The following is a 25,760-nucleotide window of genomic DNA, read 5'->3' on the forward strand; positions in this document are numbered from 1 at the left end:
CAGCAATCTCATAATCGCTTATTGCAAACTGCAAAAGGGGATATAATTGCACTGAAGGACAGTTCAAACTTAGTGATCTATCTTAATCACTCTACTTTATTCATTATGATAGATTGTTGATAAAATCTGGCCATAAAAGATGCATTGCCAATAAATGTTCTTTGCAAGAAATGATGAACATGATTCCATGTTGCCTTGCCAACCAATCTAAGTCTTTATCAGATGACAATCAAGTTTATTAAAAAGCACAATGAACTTGACAATGTCTTTATGCAAAGTAACTACCCTTATTATGACAAATAGGTTTCATCTGCTCGTTATTACTGCATTGCTGATTTCACCTTGATTTATTAAATGTAGAATATCACCAATGCTATTAACTACGAGCCAGTTTTACAGCAAACGATGAAATCACAATGCAGAATTTTTTTAAAATGACCTTATCTTATTTCCTGCATTGAGACAAAATGATGAAAATGTCCTCTATTTAGGCAATCAACATAAAGCCAATCAACATGAAGCTTTTACCGCTTCAGGCAATTAACTTTCAGTGAATTCGTCATGTGCTTTTTTTTCTCTAAAGCACAGTTTTCAAATCCTCCCATTATTTCCCCCAATCACCTCCCCTGATAAAAACACTCTCTTCAGTAATTTAGGGTCCTCCACCATGACCTTCTCAATAGCCATTGTCAAATCCAAGTTAGCACAAACTGTAGGTACAGTTCAGATGAGCTTTTTTGCTCAATTATCAGATTGCAACACACCATAAGACAATGCAAACCAGTATGTTTTCATTTGCCTATCATGTACTATCTTAGTTGTCATTATGTTAATCTGGCTTTGTGTTGTAATTGAAGTTTCAGCTGTGAATGTCATAATAAAATTAATAGGTATCAATCAGTGAGATGATCAAACAAGTTTCATTTTGACTTATGGTTTGTTTAGAGTTCACTTGTAACTCCAGTATTCTTTAAGACAATTGCACAGTTGAAACAGAGAGAGAAGGAATGAATGAGATTTCACAACAGTGGAATAGACCTGCAAAAGTATTGAGGATCAGAAATATGGCCGACAGGAAGCTGTTATTTGAGGTAGGCAAAATTCAACATGTCTGATGTTTCATGCAAGTTGGAAAAGTGACAGACCGCCCCAACCCATCTTTCCTGTGGTAAAAGCTCCACTGCTAGTTTTTTAGGCATTTTTCCATTTAGGTGCCCAGAAATGTACACAAAAAAGAATAACGCAGGAGTATGATTACTCTCTCTCACTTTTATTAGCATAACTATACTGGAACTATATACTATATACTATACTGAATGGTCCCATTTTCTCACTATACTATTGAGAGCTATTGAACACATTTAAGCCAAATAAGCACCATTCATCAGTCTGATGTCAAATGGCAATACTAACGGCTTTCTTAGGTTTCATTTTGAAAGCTATTCGTACCAGGCCCTATTAGAGGGCTGAAACTTCCTTGGTCTTTAGAACCTTGATGTTGGGACCAAGTGGAGAACAAATGTTTGTACTGGCCTACAGCTAGGCCAGTTGTGTAATCAGACATGGGGTGGATTCCTATTTACCCACCACTGCATTTGTTTCCTATTAAGGATCGCAAGCAGGCTTCCAAGTCTATTGGCCACATCAGAGGGCCAAGAGCTCTGAAGCCTCCACACTCCACGGCAAGATGCAACTGCTGCTGACGTAGACTGGAAACCACAAGAGTGTCTCAACATGGAGATGTCTTCACTGACTCATACATGGAGGCTGCACTGAAAAATCCTGAAGTTGAAAGGAGACTGGGGAACATCTCTGAGAGCCAAATCACTGATGGGGCAGTCACCTTTTACCCCAGAGGCTCCATCACTATGGGTTTGGAGCATCTGGTTGTCATAGACCTCTGGTCTGACTCCAGCAGACTGCCTGAATAGAGCCAGTGTCATCCAGTCACAGTGGATAATTTCAGCGAATCACAGGCAGCAGCAAAACATTGCTCTTTGATTGCTGCAATTGTTGCCTGCCTCTGTGCAGCAGGAAAACACTCGAGATTCTAGCCCATCCCAGGAAAGTCCCTTAGTGTCAGAAATGCAACAGGCAGCTGACCCAAGGTTTGCCCTTTTCCCAGCTCCTGTCCCAATCGACAACCATGTCTCCACGAAAGCAGGAAAATATAGTTCAAAATCCAACATTAACCATCCACCTCTGCAAACCTCCCTTTCTCACTAAAGCCCCTGAGTGGGTCAACAACCCCCAACTTTCTGCCAATTCTCTTGAATCTCCCAGGTCAAATCCCTCTGGCTACATTCTCTTCCCATACCCCCAACCCAAGCCACAGTGTAATGACATCCTTGGCCGTTGTCACAAAAACCATCTCCTGTGATCATGATGCATTGTCCATCATTGAAATTCTCTCAACGATAATTTAAAATCCACTGCACTTAACTATTCACTTCTATTTTGCTATCCAATTGATACCAAACTTCCACTGCTTCTAACTTGTCACCATTTAGTAAGTGTTTGATCTATTCTCACTTCAAATGGACAATGTTCTATTTGAATCCATTTAAATCCATTAGCCACAATTTCCCCATTCACAAAATCAATTAAAAACACTTTGATATCACTTTGCAGAAGAAAATTGTCTGCAATGTGGAGAAGCTGAATAGCAGAAGCTCCATTTAACTCTGCATTCTCAAATCTTATAAAGACAGCACACAAGATCTTGGGCAGCTATTATTGTGCATAGATACACAGACACTTCAGCAATCTACACCATAGAAGGTGGCTATTCAGTACCAGTCAAACATTTGACCACACTAATCCCATTTTCCAGGTCTTTTTACATGGCTCTGGAGGCTATGGCAACAGATATCCAAATCCTACTTAAATTTTGCAAGTATTTCTTGCTCAAGCATCTATACTCACATTCATCCCTTGGATAAAAATATTTCTCTTCTTTTTGTCTCTACCTGTTACCTTACATTTGTGCACCCTGGCTGTTGCTGTCTCATCTAATGGAAAAAGTGCCTCCTGTCCACTTTCTCCATACCTCTCATAATATTATAATCTTCCTATAATGTGATGACTAGGACAGTACACAGTTCTCCATGTGTGGCCTAACCAATACTTTGTACAATTCCAGCATAACCATACTGGTCTTGTATTCTATGCCTTTGCAATTATAGGCCAGTATCCCATATGTCTTCTCTGCTAGCTAGAGGAATCTGTGCAAACCAAGATCCATCTGATCCTCAGTACTATTCAGGGTCTTTCCATTTAGAATGTATTTCCTTGTCCTGTTAGCCCTGCCCAAACACATTATCTCACACTTTTCTCAGTTGAATTCCATTTGCTATTGCATTGCCCATTGTGTTGATATCCTCTTCAGTATTTACTACTCAACAACTCCATTTAATGAATGCAGGTGCAGCATTTAGTTTATTTTGTTAGCTTAAATATATGGATTTGAACTGTATTCCACATATTACAGCTGCAAACTGAGGTAGAAAAGCTCAGTTAAATATTAGAGTCCTGTAATGTTGAAAAGTAGTAATTCAGGTGATGTAAATATCCTTTATTCAATAGTTGTTAGAATGTTGATAACTGTAGAAAGGTTATTAGTCATTTAACCAGTAATAGCTTTAACACTGACATTTACCTGATAATGTGGAAAATTACCCCAGTATTCCCATACTGAAACAGCAGCACAAATTTAATCTGGTCTAGTACCATCTCATCAGTCTACTCTCGATCATCAATAAAGTGATGGAAGTGATGAAACAGCACTTATTTAGACTGAGATAGGTAGATTCTTGATCAGTAGAGGAATCAAGGGTTATATGGAAAATGCAAGAAAGTGGATGTGAGGAATGTCAAATCAGCCATGATCCTATTGAATGGCAGAGCAGTCTCAGGGGGCCTAACCTACTCCTGTTCTTATTTTCTATGGATTTATAACCTGCTCAATTCTGCCAGGGCCACTCATCTCCTGACCTCATTGCAGTCTTAGTCAAAATGTGTAGAAACTAGCTAAATTGCAGAGGTAAGGTGAGAGTGACACCTTGACACGAAAGGTGCATTTAACAAATTGTAGCATCAAGGAGATCTAGCAAAACTAGAATCAACAGGCTACAGGGGCTAAGTGTTTCCATCTTTGTAGTCATACCTAACATAGAGGAAAATGGATGTGGATTAAAAAAAATCATCTCAGCTCCAAGACATCTCAGGGGAGTATCTTAGACCCAACTATCTTCAACTGTTTAATCAATAACCTTCCTTCTATCCTAAGGTCAGGAGGGAGGGGATGTTCACCGATGATTGCACAATGTTCTGCACCATCTGCCACTCCTCAGATACTGCAGCAGTCATATTCAAATGTGGCTGTGCCTGGATATCTTATCCACACTTGGACTGTCAAGTGGCAGGTAATATTCACGCCACATAAGTGCCAAACAATGATCATCTTCAAACAGATAGGGAGGCAATGGCCTACTAGTATTATTGATGGACTGTTATTCCAGAGACCCAGATAATATTATGGGGTCCTGGGTTCTAATCCTGCCACATACGATAGCAAAATTTGAATTCAACAGGAGTTTCTGGAATCATCTAATGATGACCATGAATCCATTGTTGATTGTTGGAAAAACCCATCTGATTCACTAATGTCCTTTAGGGAAGGAAACTGCCATCCATACCTGGTCTGGCCTACATGTGATTCCAAACCCACAGCAATTGTGGTTGACTTTGAACTGCCCTCTGGGCAATTAGGGATGGGCAATAAATGCTGCCTTGTCAGAGACATGAATGAGTAATAAACAAAGAGTTATAACAATTGGCCCTTGACATTCTATTGCATCACCATCACTGAATCTCCCAGTGACCAGAAACTGAACTGGACTGGCTATATAGATACAGTGGCTATAATAGAAGGTCAGAGGTCAGGAATCCTGAAATGAGTAACTAAACTCCTGAACCACAAAGTCGATCCACCATCTCCAAAGCGCAAGTCAGGTGTGTGATGGAATACTCCCACTTGCTTGGATGAGTGTGGCTCCAACAATACTCAAGAAGCTCGATATCTAGGGGAAAGCAGCTGACTTGAGATGCACCACATATGCAAACATTCACTTCCCCATCACTGATGCTCAGTAGCAGCAAAACATGCCATCTACAAGGTGCACTGCAGAAATTCACCAAAGTTTCTGAGACAGCACCTTCCAAACCTATGACCCCTACCATCTAGAATGAAAGGACAGCAGATTCATAGGATCAACATTACCTGTATGTACCCCTCTAAGCCACAGGCAATTCAGGCTTGAAAATACATTGCTGTTCTTTTAGTATCACTGGATCTAATGTGAGTCATCTCAGCTCACCTCAGCTCTATTTAAGAAAGCACTTATTGAAGCCACACGAACAGTTAACTGCACACAGTCAGGAAAGAGGGATCACATCTGAGGGAGAAACAGTCTGAAGTAAACCAAAGGCTCTCAGGATCAGGGGCCAAGCAAAAGAACAGTGACGTCACACAAAAGTTACAAATTCATTGGGTGGCAATGGCTGCTAACTTGACTATCTGCTATAGGTTACTTCCTGATTGTAGGGAAATAAGAGAAATATTTACAGATTATAAACTAAAAGACCAGTAGGAATGTTTTAAAATATAAATTATAACTAGGTAAATCAAATAGAGATGCAGGGCATGTGTTTTAACTGCATGATGTGGGAGTTGGTGGATCCTATTTTGGTTCATAGCGACTACATCTATAGTAAGTGTTGGCTGCTCGAGGAACTCTGGCTCAGAGTTAGTGAGAGTCTGAGCTTCAGACACTGCAAATACGTCAAGTCGAGGGAGGGATGTATTACCCTGGATGTTAGTTTCTAGAAACAGTCACACCCCTTGGATTAGCTACTTTGAGTTTGGTCGGTGGTCAGGGACATGATGGTGTGACTATGAGTGAGACAGGCAGAGGGATCCAGGAGGTAGTACTAAAGGAGCCTCAGTCTTTGAGATTGTCTAACAAGTTGGAGATTCTCCCTCCCTGGAGCATGAGCAACCCGACCATAGCACCTTGATGCAGGAGGCCATACAATAGCAGGGAGAAAAGAAAAATATAGGTGTAATTGTGGATAGTATAGTCACAGGAATAGACATTCTTTTCTATGGCCAGGGTTGAGACCCCCAAAGACTGTGTTGCCTGCCTGGTTTCTGGGTTCATGATATCTCATCTCAGATACCTCAGGATAGCTGCAGAGAAACTTGGAATGGGAGCAGAAAGATCCAGTTGGCATAGTCCATTTAAGGACCAGCGATATCGGTAGAAAGATTAAAAAGTTTCCCTGAGGGAATATGACAGATGAAAGCTAAATTACAGAGGCAGAACTAAACGAACTACTAAATGAACTACAAACTAAGTGCCACAAAGACAACAAGATTAAAGAGCTAAGTGCATGGGTCAAAGATTGCGAGTAACGGGTTTGAGTTCATGGAGCATTGGCACCAGGACTGGGGAAGGATGGAGTGTTCCAATGGGATGGGCTCTACCTGAAACATGCTGACACCAGAGTCCTGGAAAATGGCAGAACTAGATCTGTGGATGTGGCTTTAAACTAAATAGAGGGGGAGTGGCTTCAGTTACATTGAAAATTATAAAATCAAAGGTAAAGGAGAAGGTAGGATTGCTGATTAATGATGGGGTTGGTTGTTACTAGAAAATAAAAGCAAGAGACAGAATGTGTGAATGTCATAATGTATCAAGGAACAATACAATTTTTATGCATAAAATGTTTGGAATAAGGTAGACAAACTCAAGGCACAAACAGCAGTAAATCAAGGTCACAAGAATTTTAAACTAGTTGGGGATTTCAGGAGCAGTTATTAAAGTTTCCAGGACAAGTAATAGGACAGAGAGTATAGAAAGGCTCAGGAATCTAGCTTCAGGCACAGCCAATAAGGGAAACTATAAGAGGGTGAGGGGGTGCCTGGTGGTGAACACAAGACTGAGGTTGTTGTACTGAAATGTGCACAGTGTACAACAAATGTAAAAGAGCTTGTAACACAGATTGAACTTGGTGGGGTATGATGTTATGGGTACGACAGAGACGTGGCTGCATGGGGATCACGGCTGGGAACTAAATATCCAAGGACACACGTCCTATTGAAAGGAACAGGGAGATGCAGAGATGGGGGAGGGTTGTGTTGCTCGTAGGAAATTAAATTAAACCAATAACAAGAAGTAGTAAAGGGTCCAAAGGTTTATAATTTATGGTGGTAGACTTCAGGAACTGCAAAGTGAAAAAAAAAACCGTGATGGAATTTGTCATAGATGTCTCCCAGTAGTAGTCAGGATCTGGGGCAGAAAATAAATCAGGAGATAGAAAAGGCATGTAAGAAAAGCGCAATCACAATAATCATAGGGGGCTTCAACATGCAGGACTGGGAAAATTAGGTTGGTAGCAGATCTAAAGAAATGAATTTGTGGAATATATACAAAATGGAGCAGTTTGTGCTTTGACCCACAACGGAACAGGTATTTCTGGATTTGATAATGTGTAATGAGGTAGATTTGATGAGGGAGCTTAAGGTGAAGGAACTCCTCAAGGACAGTTACCATAATGTGGTAGAATTCACCCTGCAGTTTGAGGGGAAGAAGCTGGAATCAGATGGAACGGTATTATAGTTGAATAAAGATATCAACAAAGATATGAGTAGGAAACTGGCCAAAGTTGATGAGAAGGGGAGTCTAGCAGAGAAGACAGTGGAGCAGATAATGGCAGGAGTTTCTGAGAGTAAATCATGATGCATAAAAGAAATTAATCCTGAAGAAGAAGAGACAGGCTAAGGGGAGGACATGGCAACAATGGCTAACAAGGAAAGCCAGGAGCAGAATAAAAGGAAAGCAAAAAGCATACGATGCAGTGAAGATTAGTGGAAAGCTATAGGATTGGGAAACCTTTAAAAACTTGCAGGGGACAATGGAAAAAACAATAAGGAGAGAGAAGATGAAAACTGAGGGTAAGCTAGCTAGTAATATGAAAGAAGATTGTGAGAGGTTTTTTTTAGATATATAAAAATAAAGAGAGAAGCAAGAGTGGACATTGGACCACTGGAAAATGAAGCTGGAGAAGTAGGAATAGCGAATTAGAAATGGTGCAGGGACTGAATACCTACTTTGCGTCAGTCTTCACTAGAGTCACGGAAGGTGCCAGAAGACTGGGAAATGGCTAATGTAACACTCCTGTTAAAGAAGGGAGAGAGGCAGAAGATAGCAAATTATAGCCGGTTAGTCTGACCTCAATTGTTGGAAAGATTTTAGAGTTAATCATGAAGGATGAGATTGCGGAGTATTTGGTAAAATAGAGCTGAGTCAGCACTGCTCCAAGACAGGGTGGTCATGCCTGACAAATCTGTTAGAATTCTTTGAGGATGGTAACAAGCAAGTTAGACAAAGGAAGGTCAGTGGATATGATCTATTTGGACATCTAAAAGGCCTTTAACAAGGTGCTGCACAGGAAGCTATGAAACAAGGAAGAAACCCTGGTGTTTGGGGCAATGTAAGGCATGGTTAAAGAATTGGCTGAACTGACAGAGAGTAGAAAGTGGGAATAAGGGGGTCTTTTTCAAGATTGCAACCAGTAACTGGTGAAGTTCCATAGGGTCAGTGTTGGAACCATAACTGTTCATGTTATACATTCACAATCTGAACAAAGGAACTGAAGACATTGTTGCTAAGTTTTCAGATGACACAAAGATAGGTGAAGGAGCAGGTAGTGTTGAGGAGGCAGGAAGGCTGCCAAAGTAGTGGAGATGCTAAGAGAGTGGGCAAAGAAGTGGCAGAGGAAATACAATGTGGGAAAGGATGAAGTAATGCACTTTGCTCAGAAGAATAGAGGCGTAGACAATTTTCTAAACTGGAAAGGCTTCAGACATTTGAAATACAATGGGGCTTAAGAGTCCTAGTTCAGGATTCTCTCAAGGTTAATATACAGGCTTAGTTAGCAGTGAGAATGAGGTGTTGAATGAATATGCCTGTACAATGGTGAAGTTGTACATTGATACAAGGTTTATCAAAGGTGCAAGAAGAACTCTAGTCGACATAGATGGTAAAAATGGATTGATCTTGGGTCTGGTAGCATTCTATAAAGTCAATTTAGCTCATGTAATTATGTCAGAAGCAGAGAGTTTATTTGTCAGTTTCATAGAGGACAGTAACAATCCATTTTGGCTCAGTGCTAATTTCCTGCTTTTTCTTGTAACACTTTTCTGTAACATGTCGTTCTTTTTAAATAATCATCTAACACAACTTTGAATGCCTCGATTGAATTCACGTTCACGAAGCCTCCAGGCAATGTCTTTGAGAATGAACAACATCAAATCCATACCAGCAGAAGAAAGGTCCTGACCTGAATCGTCAATTTTCCTGCTCCTCTGATGCTGCCTGGCTTGCTGTGTTCCTCCAGCTCCACACTGTGTTATCTGACTCCAGCATCAGCAGTTCTTTTCATTTTCATTCTGCAAACTTTCTACCTGAGGCTGGCCAACATACTCAGGGTTGACATTAATGTGCAAATACCACTCAATGTAATATTATGCTCCAAAAGTGAAGTTGGTTTGTATTTGAGCTGATCACCCAGCATAACAAATGCAATTGAAAATTAAATGCTTGTCATAGAAAATACCCAATTTTAATTTATGTTGTATTTGTGAAATCATAGTATGGTGGCTTAAATAACATGTAGTCAATCCCCGGTGTTTGTTTTACACCATGATGCTAAGTTGAAATGCACCTTGTGTTTTAAGTCAAAGCAACAATTGCAGATCAGATTCATTTTAAAAATCATTTGAAGTACAGTAATTCTACAAGTGCTACAAACTAGCAAATTCCAGCAATGCTTTGTTCAACCTAGTAATGCTTAATTGTATCATCCAATAGCAGACATTTGATCCAAGGCGAGGAGGTAAAGGTGCAAAATCGTCAGTTTGTCTAAACTGAGCTAAATCATTGCCATTTGTGCCGCTTACTTATTTAAGTGAAATTGAAAATAATCAGTTGGAGCTTCTGTACTGACTAACAGACTTAATCAAATGTGGAATCCTTCAACTATTCAATTGAAAATTGACATTTTGAAATTGAAAAACAGTGTAGATATTGGATTAGAGTTTGCAGTCATTTTTAATCTGAAACAGCAGAAACACTGTCAATTTGTAAAACAAATGAAATAATATTACATGTGAACTGATATTGTAAAAGCAAGAGCTGTATTCAAAAAGCTGAGCACATTAATTTGACATTTCAGACATGGAACCTAGATTAAACACTGTTTAATATACAAGCATACTGACAATTTTAAAAGTTTTACATGAAGGAACAGGGATGCATGTTAAATTTGTTGCTAGCTTTTTTACCCAGAAGAAAACACCACGTATTGTTGCTTTAAGCTGAGAAATCACTAACCTTTTCTTTTAGATGGTGGATGGGCTTCACCTGAATAAACAGAAAGACGAGAATTTTTTTTGGAATGACATTTCTGGAAGATAACAGTGAAAATTACAGTCTTGTTCATGAAAACAAATTGGAAATAATCTTCAGGAATACTGTTACCAAGATATCTAGTTTCCGCACATAATAACTTAAGAACACATTGTTGTTCTGGTATATTTAAACAAATTCCACAGCTCTCCTTGTTCAATTTTATACAAACTTTGTAAATCTAATATGACTTTATCCTTTCTCCAGGTATAATAAGCTGAAATTCTACTTTATTTCCAACAAAATACACAATATATGTGCTTTTACAAATTTATTGGGTAATGATCCTAAAAGGGTATATGTTATCCTCAGAGGCAAAAGACATGTAAAGAAAAGCACTATGGAGAGAAGCAAGTCACCACTGTTTAAATCATAAGAAATGGAAAAACGGAGTAATTCATTTTATAGTAGCACTATCTCTTAACATTTCAAATTAACATTTTAATAAACTCAAATAAGCTTCAAATAAACTCCATCCAACTGTAGAGTTTTTATTCTGAACAATAGCAAAAAGACTTTTTCCATTGAACGTAAGCATGCAACTTATACAATTCCCAGGTCACTGTGAGTATCTCTCAATTATCAAGAATTTGACATGTAAGCATGGAATTTAAACTCATAATTTCTGCTTTACAGAAGCAACATAAACTGAATGACGGTTAATAAGTGCAGGAGAGTCATTTTCAGGGACCAATTTTCCTTTAACTGGAGGACACTTAGAAGGGTATCTGAGATGATAATGTAACAAGCCATTTATCAGGCATCCCTGGGTGTCCTAAAACAGATGTTAGGTCCCTAATATCCCCAAATGAGGAATCCAGCTTCCATTATGAGAGTTGGACCTGGCAGAGTGTGTTGCATGTACTGTGATGCCAACAACTACTGTACCAGCTTCCACCATATCCTTACTTTGGCTGGCTCAAAGCGCTGACTTAGTTTACAGTGTTAGAGGAAAACTACACAGGAGTTTAAGCGCCCTGAGCATTGTAAGTTTTTACTTGTCAGCAATCAGTGCAAGACATATTCACAAGTTAAATATTGTTTCTAAGATTATTCAGAGACCTGTGGACATAAGGTTTTCAATCTAAAAGATGCTAAGATATTCTGTCTTTACCCACCTAAGTTCTATTACGTCTTCAGATTGTGTTAGCTTCATGTGGCCTTTGGTATTACCCTTTCAGAACCAGTCTCTTATACAAAATAGGACTTCAGATTCTTTAGCAATCAATGCAGCCTAAGCTGTCTCAGTTATGAACAAAGATTGTGGGATATGAGTCAACCTTTAAAACTCTAAACATTCTTCCAAAAAAATGGATTTACATATACTGCGTATAAACTGTGAACCACTGGCATTGATGTTGCGGAAACCATTTCTTGTTCATCAATTGCTAACCCAGCCCTTTTCAGTTCATTCATGAATGAATGTGGGTGTTGCTTTCTCAGGTCAGCATTTATTAGACATCCTTAAGTGCTTTGTGCAGGATAGTGGTGAGCTGCCTTTGTGTATGTGCAGCCACAATACTGTTCAGGAAGGAATTCCAAGATTTTGACCCAGTGGCAGTGAAGGAACGGTAATATAGTTTCAGTCAGGGTATCTGTTATGTTGTCCATCCAGGTGGTTGAGCTGGTGACTTTGGGGGCCTACTCTCTAAGAAGTCTCGATGAATCTGTTCAGTTTGGGTTTTGAATAGGTCTTGATTTTGCATCATCTATGTCGGCAGTACAACCTGCATTACCTTCTTAATTCCATACAGTGACTTGTAAGGTGTGGCTAAAACTGAGGCCACCTACTAAGATGAGTATCATCCTAAACATACATTTACTGTTTTTAAAAAAGGGGTACTGAGGAACTGTGCAAAGGCCATTTCAGCAAGAAAAAAATAAAGACATCTTATATTTTTATACCCTGTGTTGACTTCCTTATGAGGCAAATAGAGTATAAAAACAGGTAAGTGTTGCTGCAACCATACAGGGCATTAGTGAAACTGCACCCAGAATATGGTGTACAGCTTTGGTCCCTGTAGTTAAGGAGATATGCAATTGCTTTGGAGACAGTCAAAGGAGATTCATTAGATCAATTCCAGAGGTGAGAGGTTTGGCTCATGAAGAGAAATTGAGCAGTATAAGCCTATACTCTCCAGAGTTTAGAAGAATGAGTGAAGATCTAATCAAGATGTCGATGATATTAAAATAGGATTGACAAAATGCAGGTTAGAGAGAAGAAGGTTGAGAGGTGACTTAATTGAGACATATAAAATAATCAGAGGGTTAGATAGGGTGGATAGGGAGAGCATTTTTCCTTGGATGGTGATGGCGAGCACGAGGGGGCATAGCTTTAAATTGAGGGGTGAAAGATATAGGACAGATGTCAGAGGTAGTTTCTTTACTCAGAGAGTAGTAAGGGAATGGAACGCTTTGCCTGCAACGGTAGTAGATTCACCAACTTTAGGTACATTTAAGTCATCATTGGACAAGCATATGGACGTACATGGAATAGCGTAGGTTAGATGGGCTTCAGATTGGTATGACAGGTCGGCACAACATCGAAGGCCGAAGGGCCTGTACTGTGCTGTAATGTTCTATATTCTGTGTTCTATGTAGAGAGGATGTTTCTTCTTTTGAGACAATCTAGAATGGGAGATCATAGTTTTAGGATAAGGGGTAGCAGTTTTAAAACAAAGACAAGAAGAAATTACTTCTCTCAAGGGTTTGAGAATCTGTGGAATTTATTACCTGAGAATGAGCTGGATACCAGGACATTGGGTAAGTTTGAGAAGGAGATAGATGTTTTCTTTTTAATTAGTAATGGCTTGAGGGGTCATGGAGAGTGGAAAGGAAAGTGGAGTTGAGGCCAAGACAAGATCAGCTAAGGCTATATTGATTGTTGCAGCAAGCTCCAGCAGCATAATCGCCTCCTCCTTTCTCTTAGTTATTATATTCTTATGTAAATGGCTCCTTTTGATTCTTTTTTTCAATAGCTGAGTTGTGTTTGATCGGCAACATGATGGCTGCCCACTCAATTAATATTAACAAGGTCTAATTTCAGGCAAACCTCATGTTTCCTGGTTGGCATATGTTCTTTGTCTGGTCATTTCAGAATACAATTTCACCCAAAGTGCGCATAAGATGTGAAATGTGTTGGTCTAGAAGGCATTTAAAGGCAAAAAGCAACATTTAAAAGAAAAGTAGATACAAACTGTAAAGATATAAATAACCATTTGAGAAAATGTCCCACATTTTGCAGAAAATATTTGAAAATGGAGAATGTATTTTAAAGTGTAAGCTAGCAGGTTAAAATTTCACACCTCGGTTCTATCCGAGACCAGCTTGGTCAATGAATACTAGTTACAAGCCTTAGGACACATTTATCAATTGCACCAGGGCAGTCAATGATCCACTGAAGTCAGTTACTTCAGCCCAATCCAGACGCTAACCTTTCAGCAAGCATAATAAAATATTTCTTCACTGAAAATACCAACCTTTTCGTTTAGCTGGGGGTTGAAGAACTCCTATAGTGGGATACACAGAAAGAAAAAGTTAAGTATCAGTCACACTTCATAATTAAGATTTACAATTAGTCACATCCAAATAAACACAATTAGGTCAATCAACGAGTCTTTTTTTAAAATAGTCTTTATCATTTAGTAACTTTTCATCTCTGGAAGCTGGATGTCACCCTCAGAGATAATTGAGGTGCAAGAAATCTATGAAGGAGAGGATGAGGCCATTTAAGGATATCTTTCTGCCACCATGACCAGGATTTAACCAGAAGTGAGACATTCTAATACCATGTGGCCAATCCATCAGGATTCCCTGTGTGACCTGGTGGTGGGCAGGAGTGCCCCACCTTTACTAGATGCCAGGTCCATCAAAGGGGTGCCCCAACCCATCACCACCAAGATGTTACCCCAATCCCAGGTTGTCCTCCATCATGGCCTCTCAAATCCCAACACTGCTCTTGCCAGGGCTTGCCAACCTGGTGACCTGCAAGTCCCGCAAATGCTCACAATGTAATCAAGTGTCCTTGATCACACAAGTGTGGTTCCAGTAGTGGCCACAGTTCAAAGTGGCACTGCTGGTATTGAAGAGCTGCTAATCACTGGTTGATCAGCAGCTCTCTGAGGTAAGATTTCCTTTCTCTCAGGAGAGGAAATTCTGATCCAGTCTATTGAGGGCCAATTGAATAATTAATGACTACAGGTCAGCCATTTCTCTCCTGGACTGACTGCATCAGCCACCTCCACACACATGCATTCACCCCCGCACCAACCCCCAATTTTATCAGGGGAATGGGGGCCATGACGTTCTCTAAAATCCAGCTCAGATGAATGAATAATAAGTTTTACAGTGGTACAATCTCCACCAATGACTGATTACTGTTGCCTAATGAATTCCATTCAATTATATAGAGTTTATCCCAAGAATATCATTTTCCTTTGCAGATTGTAAATGTGCAACTGACACAACATCCAAGCTTGAGTGGGTTCTTTCAGAATAACAGCACTGACAGCAATAAGAAATGGGCTTCATTGCTCCTTTTCTCCCCAGATATAAAATAAACACAATGAGAGTCATTTTCAGGGAAACTGAAGTACAGAATCACAGCAAACACTAAATCTATGGCGAAGGGGGGAGTTTCAATTATTTGAGCTTATTTGAGAGATGTAAGGACCTAGTAATGGAAAAGCCTGCAATGACAGTCTCCAGCAGACTGCACCCAGGACATAATAAATGTGTTGCTTGGAAACTAACCTGATTGACAGGATCAATTTTTAATCAGGTGGGAAATGCTGACGTCCTGGCTGTAGTATCACGTAAGTTGGAGCCAGGGAGTTAGGTAAGTTGGAGCCAGTAAGTTGGGTAAGGAAGTTAAGTTAAGCTTTGGTATGAGGGGCTTTATTCCTGATCATAATGAGTTTCCCACCAAAGCAGGAGTGGTGGGTTTCAATTATACCTCTGTGAGGAGATTGGATAGTGTGGGTGAGATCACAAGACTTAGAAGCAGAAGCAAGCCATTTAGCCCACCAAGACTGCATGCCATTCAACGAAATCATGGCTGATTTGTTTGATTTCTGTCTTGGGCCCATATACCTTGGTACCCTTGCTTAATAAAAAAAAATCTGTCCAGCCAGATTTAAATCTAACAATTGAATTAGCATCGACTGTCAATTGAGGAAGAAAGTTCCAAAACTCCACTGTTCAACTCCACTTTCCTGCCTTTTCCTCGTAACCCTTGATTTCCTTACTGATTAAAAATCTATCTCAGCCTTCAATACACTCAATAAGCCAGGCATGACAGCCTTTCCCTCTAAGAGAAATATACTCAATTTTTTTTTTCTGTAAACATGCAACCCTCTACTCTGAGATATGGACCTTGACTCTCCCACAAGGGGAAACAACCTTTCTGCATCAACTTTGTCAACTTCCCTAAGAATCTTATAAATTTTAATAAGGTGTCTTCTCATTCTTCTAAACTCCAATGAGCACAGGAACAACCGACTCAACTTCCCCTCATAAGAAAATGTCTCTGTACCTACGGAATAAACCTCATGAATCTTCTCATCTGCCTCCAATGCCAGTGTATCTTAACTTAGAGGAGGCTAAAACTGTTTATAATGTTTGACATGTGATCTAACTGCTGCCTTGGTCAGATGCTTTGGACTGGAAAGATTATTGAAACATCAAATCATAACATGGTTATAGAGCAGAAGGAAACTATTCTGTCAGCTTTCCACAAGAGCAACATAATAAGATTCACTTCCCTATCCTTTCCATACTACCTTGCATTTTTTTCTCTTCAGATACTTATCTAATTTTCTTCTTTATCATAGGATTGCAGCATCACTAGGAAGACCAGTTGTTTTGTCAATGTTTCCCCCGAGACCTGGCTCTATATTGAATCTCAAGCTGAAGTCCTCAAGGTTTTTAGAGCTACATAACAATGATAGATCACACAGGGCATTCTAGCAAGAGATATTTAATCATTTTGGATGCCTTTGTTGTTGACTAAGAGAACGGTGAATGTCACTGTTTTGTTCACTATAGTCTTAATGCAATTTGCCGCTTTACAGTGGGTAGAGCCATTGTTATTGGACTAAAAATCTAGAACCCCAGGCAAATGCTGCAGGGACATGGGGTCAAATCATATCATGGTAGATGGTGAAATAGTCTATTTGGTTCATGAATGATTTTGAGGGAAGGAAAATCTGTTATCCCTACTTGGTTTGGCCTATATGTGACTCCAGATCTACAGTGATGTGGTTGAGTCTGTCCTCTGGGAAGTTAAGGAAGGGTAATACCCATGTCCCATGACCAAATATATACTAAGATAAAGCATCCACTTTAATAGGTTATCACAGCCAGTAATTTCATTGCAAGCTGTATTTAGGAGAGGGTCGGCCTAACTGATAATGGAAAAAATATTTCCACACTGAACAGCCATATTCAATTTCTGAACTGAACAGGACAAGAACAGTTTGCTCATCCCTGAACTCCACCCCGTCAGATCTGTGACCTCCTGTATCTTTTTAAAAACTGTATCTATTTTACATTGTTTTTCCTTTTAATTCCATGGGGTGGGGTATGGAAGTTGAGGATCACATTGTCATTAGGGGAAGATAGATCAGCGTCTTGGTTGGGCGGAGTTTAGATGCTACACTGTGGAGGAGGTAGTGGCAGGCCTTATGGGAAAATCAAGGGCCTTTAGGTGAGGGATTGGGATCCTCGGAGTGGGGGAGATCAGAAGCCTTGTGGGGAAAGTCAGTCAAAGGCTCAGGGCATTTCGATCAGAGACTTCAGGAGAAAATTGGAATTAGGGGCCTTGTTCCCAGAAGTGTGAGGAGGTCACCTTCCCCACCTTACACTGCCCCCACCCCGCCCACCCCACCACCCCACTTCCCCATCTCAGGAATGGAGGTGACATGGTTGTGATATCTTAGTGGCTTCCCATAAGGCGTTGTGGATAGCTCCATAGTCCAAGAAGGGGACCACCTGGAATAATGCACAGTCACAATGTGAACTTTGCCTCTCCAATTCCTGGGGTTAGGGGAGTGGGGATGAGTTTGTTTTATGCTGAGGGACTGTATAGACTGGGCTTGTCATGTCCGAGGTTTAGACAAATGAGAGTCAATCTCTTTGAAAGATTCTGAATAGATTTCACAGAGTAGGCACAGAGAGAATGCTTCTGGGGAGTTTCAAATGCAGAAATGAAGGGAAATTACTTCAACCAAATGCTTGTTAATCTTTGGAATTCTCTATTTCAGAGGGTTATGCATACTACATTATTGGAGGTAAATGAAATCTTTGGTTTGTCAAACAATCAAGGGATTGAAGGGATGGACAGATCAGTGGAGCTGAAACCCAAATTTAGCCATGTTCACACTGAATGATGGAACAGGCCCAACTGGCTATATGATCTAAGATAACAAAGTGTGGAGCTGGATGAATACAGCAGGCCAAGAGACATCTTAGGAGCACAAAACCTGATGATTCGGGACTAGGGCCTTCATCAGAAAAGGGGGGATGGCGAGAGGGTTCTGAACTAAACAGGGAGTGAGGGGGAGGCGGATCGAAGGTGGATAGAGGAGAAGATAGGTGGGGAGAAGACAAACAAGTTAAAAGGGGCCGGGATGGAGCCTGTAGAGGTGAGCATAGGTGGGGAGGTAGGGAGGGGATAGGTCAGTCCGGGGAGGACGGATAGGTCAAGGGGATGGGATGAGGTTAGGAGGTAGGAAATGGAGGTGTGGCTTGAAGTGGGAGCAGGGGATAGGTGAGAGATAGAACAGGTTAGGGAGGCAGAGACGAGATGGGCTGGTTTTGGGATGCAGTGGGGGGAGGGGACGAACTGGGCTGGTTTTGGGATGCAGTGGGGGGAGGGGACGAACTGGGCTGGTTTTGGGATGCGGTGGGGGAAGGGGAGATTTTGAAGCTTGTGAAATCCACATTGATACCATTGGGCTGCAGGGTTCCCAAGCGGAATATGAGTTGCTGTTCCTGCAACCTTCGGGTGGCATCATTGTGGCACTGCAGGAGGCCCAGGATGGACATGTCATCTAAAGAATGGGAGGGGGAGTTGAAATGGTTTACGACTGGGAGGTGCAGTTGTTTATTGCGAACCGAGCGTAGGTGTTCTGCAAAGCGGTCCCCAAGCCTCTGCTTGGTTTCCTCAATGTAGAGGAAGCCACAACGGGTACAGTGGATGCAACATACCACATTGGCAGATGTGTAGGTGAACATCTGCTTGACATGGAAAGTCATCTTGAGGCCTGGGATGGGGGTGAGGGAGGAGGTGTGGGGGCAAGTGTAGCACTTCCTGCGGTTGCAGGGGTAAGTGCCAGGTGTGGTGGACTTGGAGGGGAGTTAGGAGCGGACAGGGGAATCCCAGAGAGAGTGACCAGTTTTTCCGCCGCCTCCGCCTCCAAGCTTATTTCTCTAACCAGGAGCCTAACCCTCTCTCCACTGACACCTTCACCCGCCTCCTACACAAGTCATCCTCCCGGACACCATCCCCAGGCCTCCTACCCTCTCTCGACCTCTTCATCTCCAACTGCCATCGAGACATCAACCGCCTCACTCTCTCCACCCCTCTCACCTACTCCAACCTCTCCCCTGCAGAACAAGTAGCTCTCCGCTCCTTCCGCTCCAATCCCAACCTCACCATCAAACTCGCAGACAAGGGAGGCGCAATTGTAGTATGGCGCACTGACCTTTACATCGCTGAGGCCAGACGCCAACTCTGCGACACCTCCTCCTGGCACCCCCGGATCACGACCCCACCCCCGAGCACCAAACAATCATCTCCCAAACCATCTACAATCTCATCACCTCAGGTGACCTCCCACCCACAGCCTCCAACCTCATTGTTTCCCAACCCCGCACCGCCTCCTTCTATCTCCTTCCCAAAATCCACAAACCCGCCTGCCCTGGTCAACCTCTTGTCTCCACCTGCTCCTGGCCCACCGAACTCATCTCCACCTATCGGGACTCCATTTTCTCCCTCTTGGTCCAGGAGCTCCCAACCCATGTCATTGACACCACCCACGCCCTCCACCTCCTCCAGAGCTTCCAATTCCCTGGTCCCCCACACCTCATTTTGACCATGGACGTCCAATCCCTATACACCTGCATTCCCCATGCAGATGGCCTTAAGTCCCTCCGCTTCTTCCTGTCCTCCAGACCCAACCATTCCCCCTCCACCAACACCCTCATCTGCTTAACTGAACTCGTCCGCACCCTCAACAACTTCTCTTTCGATTCCTCCCACTTCCTACAGGCAAAGGGGGTGGCCATGGGCACCAGCATGGGCCCAAGCTATGCCTGCCTCTTTGTAGGTTACATGGAACAGTCCCTCTTCCGTGCCTACACTGGTCCTAAACCCCACCTCTTCCTCCGTTACATTGATGACTGTATCGGCGGTGCCTCGGGCTCCCATGAGGAGCTCGAACAGTTCAGCCACTTCACCATCACCTTCCACCCCAACCTCAAGCTCACCTGGGCCATCTCCAACACATCCCTCCCCTTCCTGGACCTCTCTGTCTCCATCTCAGGCAACCACCTAGAAACCGATATCCATTTCAAGCCCACCAACTCCCACAGCTACCTGGAATACACCTCCTCCCACCCACCCTCCTGCAAAAATTCCGTCCCCTATTCCCAATTCCTTCACCTCTGCCACATCTGCTCCCAGGATGAGGCATTCCACTCCCATACATCCCAGATGTCCTCGTTCTTCAAGGGCCACAACTTCCCTCCCGCAGTGGTCGAGAACGCCCTCGACCGTATCTCCCGCATTTCCTGCAACTCATCCCTCACACCCTGTCCCCATAATAACCACCAAAAGAGAATCCCCCTCGTCCTCACATTCCACCTCACCAACCTCCGGATACAACGCATCATCCTCCAACACTTCCGCCATCTACAATTCAACCCCACCACCAAAGACATTTTTCCAACCCCATCCTTGTCTGCCTTCCGGAAAGACCACTCTCTCCGTGACTCCCTTGTTCGCTCCACACAGCCCTCCAACCCCACCACACCTGGCACCTTCCCCTGCAACCGCAGGAAGTGTTACACCTGCCCCCACACCTCCTCCCTCACCCCCATCCCAGGCTCCAAAAAGACTTTCCACATCAAGCAGATGTTCACCCGCACATCCGCCGATGTGGTATACAACATCTGCTATACCCGGTGTGGCTTCCTCTACATTGGGGAAACCAAGCAGAGGCTTGGGGACCGCTTTGCAGAACACCTACGCTCAGTTCGCAATAAACAACTGCACCTCCCAGTCGCAAACCATTTCAACTCCCCCTCGCATTCTTTAGATGACATGTCCATCCTGGGCCTCCTGCAGTGCCACAACAATGCCACCCGAAGATTGCAGGAACAGCAACTCATATTCTGCTTGGGAACCCTGCAGCCTAATGGTATCAATGTGGACTTCACCAGCTTCAAAATCTCCCCTACCCCCACTACATCCCAAAACCACCCCAGCTCGTCCCCTCCCCCCACTGCATCCCAAAACCAGCTCAGCTCGTCCCCTCCCCCCACTGCATCCCAAAACCAGCCCAGCTCATCCCCGCCTCCCTAACCTGTTCTTCCTCTCACCTATCCCCTCCTGGGTGGCACAGTGGCTCAGTGATTAGCACTGCAGCCTCACAGCACCAGGGACCCGGGTTCAATTCCAGCCTCAGACGACTGTTTGTGTGGAGTTTGCACATTGTCACCGTGTCTGCGTGGGTTTCCTTCAGGTGCTCCGGTTTCCTCCCACAGTCCAAAGATGTGCAGGCTAGGTGGATCGACCATGCTAAATTGTCCATAGCGTTCACGGGTGTGTGGGTTATAGGGGGACGGGTCTGTCTGGGACGCTTCAAGGAGCAGTGTGGACTTGTTGGGCCAAAGGGCATGTTTCCACACTGTAGGGCATCTGATCTAATCTTCCCATCTCAAGTTGTCCATCCTCCCCAGACTGACCTATCCCCTCCCTACCTCCTCACCTCTGCAGGCTCCATCCCTGCCCCTTTAACTTGTCTGTGTCTTCTCCTCTATCCACTTTCATTCCATCTCTCCCTATTTATTTCAGAACCCTCTCCCCATCCCCCCTTTTCTGATGAAGGGTCTATGTCCAAACCGTCAGCTTTTGTGCTCCTAAGATGCTGCTTGGCCTGCTGTGTTCATCCAGCTCCACACTTTGTTATCTTGGATCCTCCAGCATCTGCAGTTCCCATTATCTCTGGCTATATGATTTAGCCTGCTTCTGCATCTTGCATTGTTATCATTGTGAGTAACTGCCTGCTTAGCTGCTACAAAAAAAGTAAGCTTCTGCCATTTCACCAAAGGTATATCTAAATGGAGGTGACTTTGCAAGCTTTTTTTGGAAGCTCAAAATCACACCCAATATAACTTATCCCAATGCAGAACAGAGGGATTTTATAACACTGGGATAGTTTCATAATGCAGCACTGAACTCAATTTGCATTTATTCCCTGCAGCAACTCTGTGGAGAGTTTTCTTCTTGCTTGAAACATTTTTGACACGACTACCATTTTGAATGCCAATCAATAAGTAGCTATTATGGGCATTTTTGCGCTGAATTGCAAAATAATATATTTTAGTTTGCTTTTTTTCAAATGTGATTCAAATAATTTATCTAACTCTGCCAAGATATGTAATATTTAGATATTAACAATACTTATCAATCGTATTACCAGCTTTAAAAACATATCTGGAACAGACTCCATGATGATGTTGTTGCTAATGTAACAGTGGGCCAATAAATAATGTACAATAGGGATCAGGGTCCTGCTGTCATAAAATGACATCCAGCTTGGATCAAATAACAGGACCAAAATATTTGAACATCTTCCTGTCAAAATGACCTCAATTGATATAACTCCATGTAAAAAAAAATGCATTTTCTTTGCATATTGTGGATTATTCCTGACTGAATCTGTATTAATTGTCATATTTCTAGTCAGCTAAGGCACAAAACTCTCCATGCTCTCTACCATTAGACTACCAATATCACCATGTTCCCATAGTACAGCAGTTTTCATCATTCTCTGTTTAAATGAACAAAGCATTAGGAAATTTATACAGTACCATTATTGAATATAAATAATGATAGATTGGAAATTCTCATTGTACTGAACTTTTGTACTATCCATGGGTTGACAGCTGTGCATTTAGATTGTGTAGTTTCACATATTGAGGTTTATGATTGTTACAGACTTAAGCATTAGCCTTTTTAAAGTAATTCTTGCCAATAAAAAGGCATTTAAGTCTTAAGTCGGTCATAAACACCACATATGATCTAATCTGTGTTATGTCGTCTGCCCAGGACGTCAGGTAGATGGAGCAAAATTCTTATTTTTAAAGAGCAAGATAAGGCTATTTGTTTTATTTTTTCCTTCACTCCTCATATTTGTTACATGTGTGCACATAAACAGTTTGATTCTGTATATCACCCACCTTTCTTTTTCGAGTGAGGTTCAATTTCAGCTAAATCAGAAAGAAAACACAAAATGAGAGCGGGTAGTCATCTGATATCAATGGACGCAGGTTATATTAAAATGTGGAATCGCTACACATATCAATTATCATATGATGAAATAAAAAGTAAATGTTAGCAACTGTCTTGACACAAAAATTATGTTTCCAAACCATAGCTGGATTTTGTTTTACACTTTACGCAATGTCCAAAGAAACAGCATGCAACACAAATACAGTTCATATCTCAGTCTCCTCAGAAAAGAATAATTCAAAGTAATTGAAAAAATTGTAATGCATCACATACACTTTAGATTATTTCACATAAGCAAGAATTAAATTAGTTGCTGTAGTGTTAATTTTTAAAAAGATTTTGAAGTAAAAATATCACTATTTTTTAGCTCAATGTTTAAGAATAAATTTGTATTGAAAGCAGAAAATAGAAAGGCTTTTGTTTTAAAGAAATGTGCTTGTAAATGTTCTGTCTTTTCTCTAGTTATCATGTCCAAAGCTTGGACCACAGAATTACATTGGATTAGTCCATATGAGTAAAATACTGTGGTGGTTTGCCATTCCCAGCTACACAATGGCTGCCCCCAATCATAGCATTTGTTATCAGGCATATTGGAAGGGTTTACAGGTCGACAATAAAACATTTCTGACCACATTCAGAATGCACCTTCCATTGCCAACAAGCCCTGGCATAGGACTCAAATCCAGCATTCTTGGCCCAGAAATTCAGATGCTACTACTGCGCACAGGATCTGCTTATAAATGTTCTATAATTCTAATATATGCAAAAATGATTTAACAAAAGCTGCTATTAGACCATGCCTTTTACATGAAATTGAAGCAGTTTCTTATGTATAATTAAATAAAAGCAGCGGCATAATGTGTGTGTCTGGTCCTAACCTACCTCCCACCATTCTGAAGATGCAAGATATAATATCAGCCTCGGTTGGTAGAATTACAATGTCTGCACTTCACACAAGTGAAGTATAATTACATTGTAAGACAACGTCTCAATGGTTCATGCCATTTCATAGAAACCGCGAGTGTGAAATCTTGAATGTGATTCAAAACAAAAAAAGAGATTTAGGGATGTAATGGTAGCTGATATTCCCATGCAATGAAAGGTTGGTGGGGAGTGTAGCAGTATGTTAATAGCCTTGCATGGATAAAAGAGTGCCATGGGTTAAATGACGGTTACAGAAAGGAAGTACAGCATAAGCTGAAGCACCCTAAGAAAGATAAGAGACCTGGCACCTGAAAGATGAACAGTCTTTCTACAGAACTGGGTTGCATCAATATGCTCCAAATGTGTAATTTTAGGATAATTAAATGGAGAGGGTTACCATGGATACAAAAATATAGTAGAAAAGCATTGAGAAAACAAGATGAAGTCATCCTGATTCAGAGACAAGACAGCTTCTTTTCTGGTGTTATGTAGAATAGTCAACCTAAAATTCAGGAAAAATCTGTTTTAAATCAGATTTTGGACAAAGAAATAGTCCATGGCCCAACAGAGCTGCTTTGTATTGTGACCAAAAGTAGGCGTGTTATGTTAAGGTTTAAAAATAATATTCAAATCTCTGAGGGGGATATTTCTAATTAGGAGCTACCTAAATTGATAACATGCTTGATTTGATTCTGATTCTATGTGTGAGTATAATCTCATCTGTATTCAATAAAACATGCAATTTAATTTTTTTCCACCGTCTGCACCTTGTCTAGGATAGGAGTTGTTGGCCAGTACAGTCCAAATCCCACAAGGACAGTCTTCGTGCTCCTGAATACATGGAGACTTTTTGTCTCGCATTTTGAAGTGAGGCGCAGCTAGTAGTATACCGTGGGATCTCCTTCCTTCAAAAGTAATATATGTAGATGAAACAGCAGCTAAAGAGTACCAGATTACCAAAATACCTTACTTCGCAGATTTGAGAATGCTGTCTAACTACATTTTAATTATCCTAATCTGAGAATTTGTTAGTTTCTAATGAGAGCACTACAATTGCATTATTATGATGATGGTAAAAAATAGATTATCAATTTTCAACCTTTATCATTTTGAGCGTCTCATTGAGTAAAAAGACACAATCTCAACTGAAATTAAAATGTCATCAAAATGGGTGACTCCAGTCATTCAGACTGTATCTCCTATTTGATTTCTACTTTTTTGGAAGTATCACAGATTGAAATAGAACTTTCCTGCAGATTACCCAGCTCGGGCAGGGGTGCAGGTGTGGTGGGGGGGGGAAGCAAACCGTGAAGTTAGACACAGGAATTTACAAATGAACTGTATTTTAGGCAAAAGGAAGGGCAAAGAGATAAATGATGGATTCAAAACTGCAGACCTGGAAGAATTGCAGTATAGTCTCTGTTTGTCTTTTTCTTTTCTTTTAACATCTATAAAGGAAATGCCCAGTGAAAATTAAATCAGCCAGGGAGCCTACAAAGTTAGTGACTGCAGGGCATGCAAGCCATTAATTAAATAACCATAGCCTCAAGTTAAACCTAAAAACTCAAAGTCTCTAAAGACTTTATTCTAACTGCACATTCTTGATCACTTCTTAATACATTTTTAAACTTTACCTGTGTCTATATTTAATGTCACATTTTATTCTTTTTGAATGTTCATAAGCAATTAAAGTCTTGTTACTTTCACTCAAGAAATTATAATAGGCTCCTTCATGTTTGAAATGGTTAAATGCATTTTAGTTGAAGTACAATATAACTAAATGCTAA

The 25,760-nt window shown here is 41.4% G+C and overlaps 1 protein-coding gene across 1 annotated transcript in view; it reads right to left on the minus strand.

Moving 5' to 3' along the window:
- Positions 1 to 25,760, minus strand: part of trdn (triadin) — a 433,668-nt gene that overhangs the window by 334,731 nt on the left and 73,177 nt on the right. Inside the window, exons 4-6 of the mRNA XM_059645698.1 lie at positions 22,998 to 23,027; positions 14,012 to 14,041; positions 10,458 to 10,487 (exon numbers count right to left, since the gene is read on the minus strand). Coding sequence (XP_059501681.1) covers positions 10,458 to 10,487; positions 14,012 to 14,041; positions 22,998 to 23,027 — 90 coding nt within the window. The remainder of the gene's footprint in view (positions 1 to 10,457; positions 10,488 to 14,011; positions 14,042 to 22,997; positions 23,028 to 25,760) is intronic.

Source organism: Stegostoma tigrinum, chromosome 4 (genome assembly GCF_030684315.1).
Source record: "Stegostoma tigrinum isolate sSteTig4 chromosome 4, sSteTig4.hap1, whole genome shotgun sequence".
Taxonomy (NCBI): Eukaryota; Metazoa; Chordata; class Chondrichthyes; order Orectolobiformes; family Stegostomatidae; genus Stegostoma; species Stegostoma tigrinum.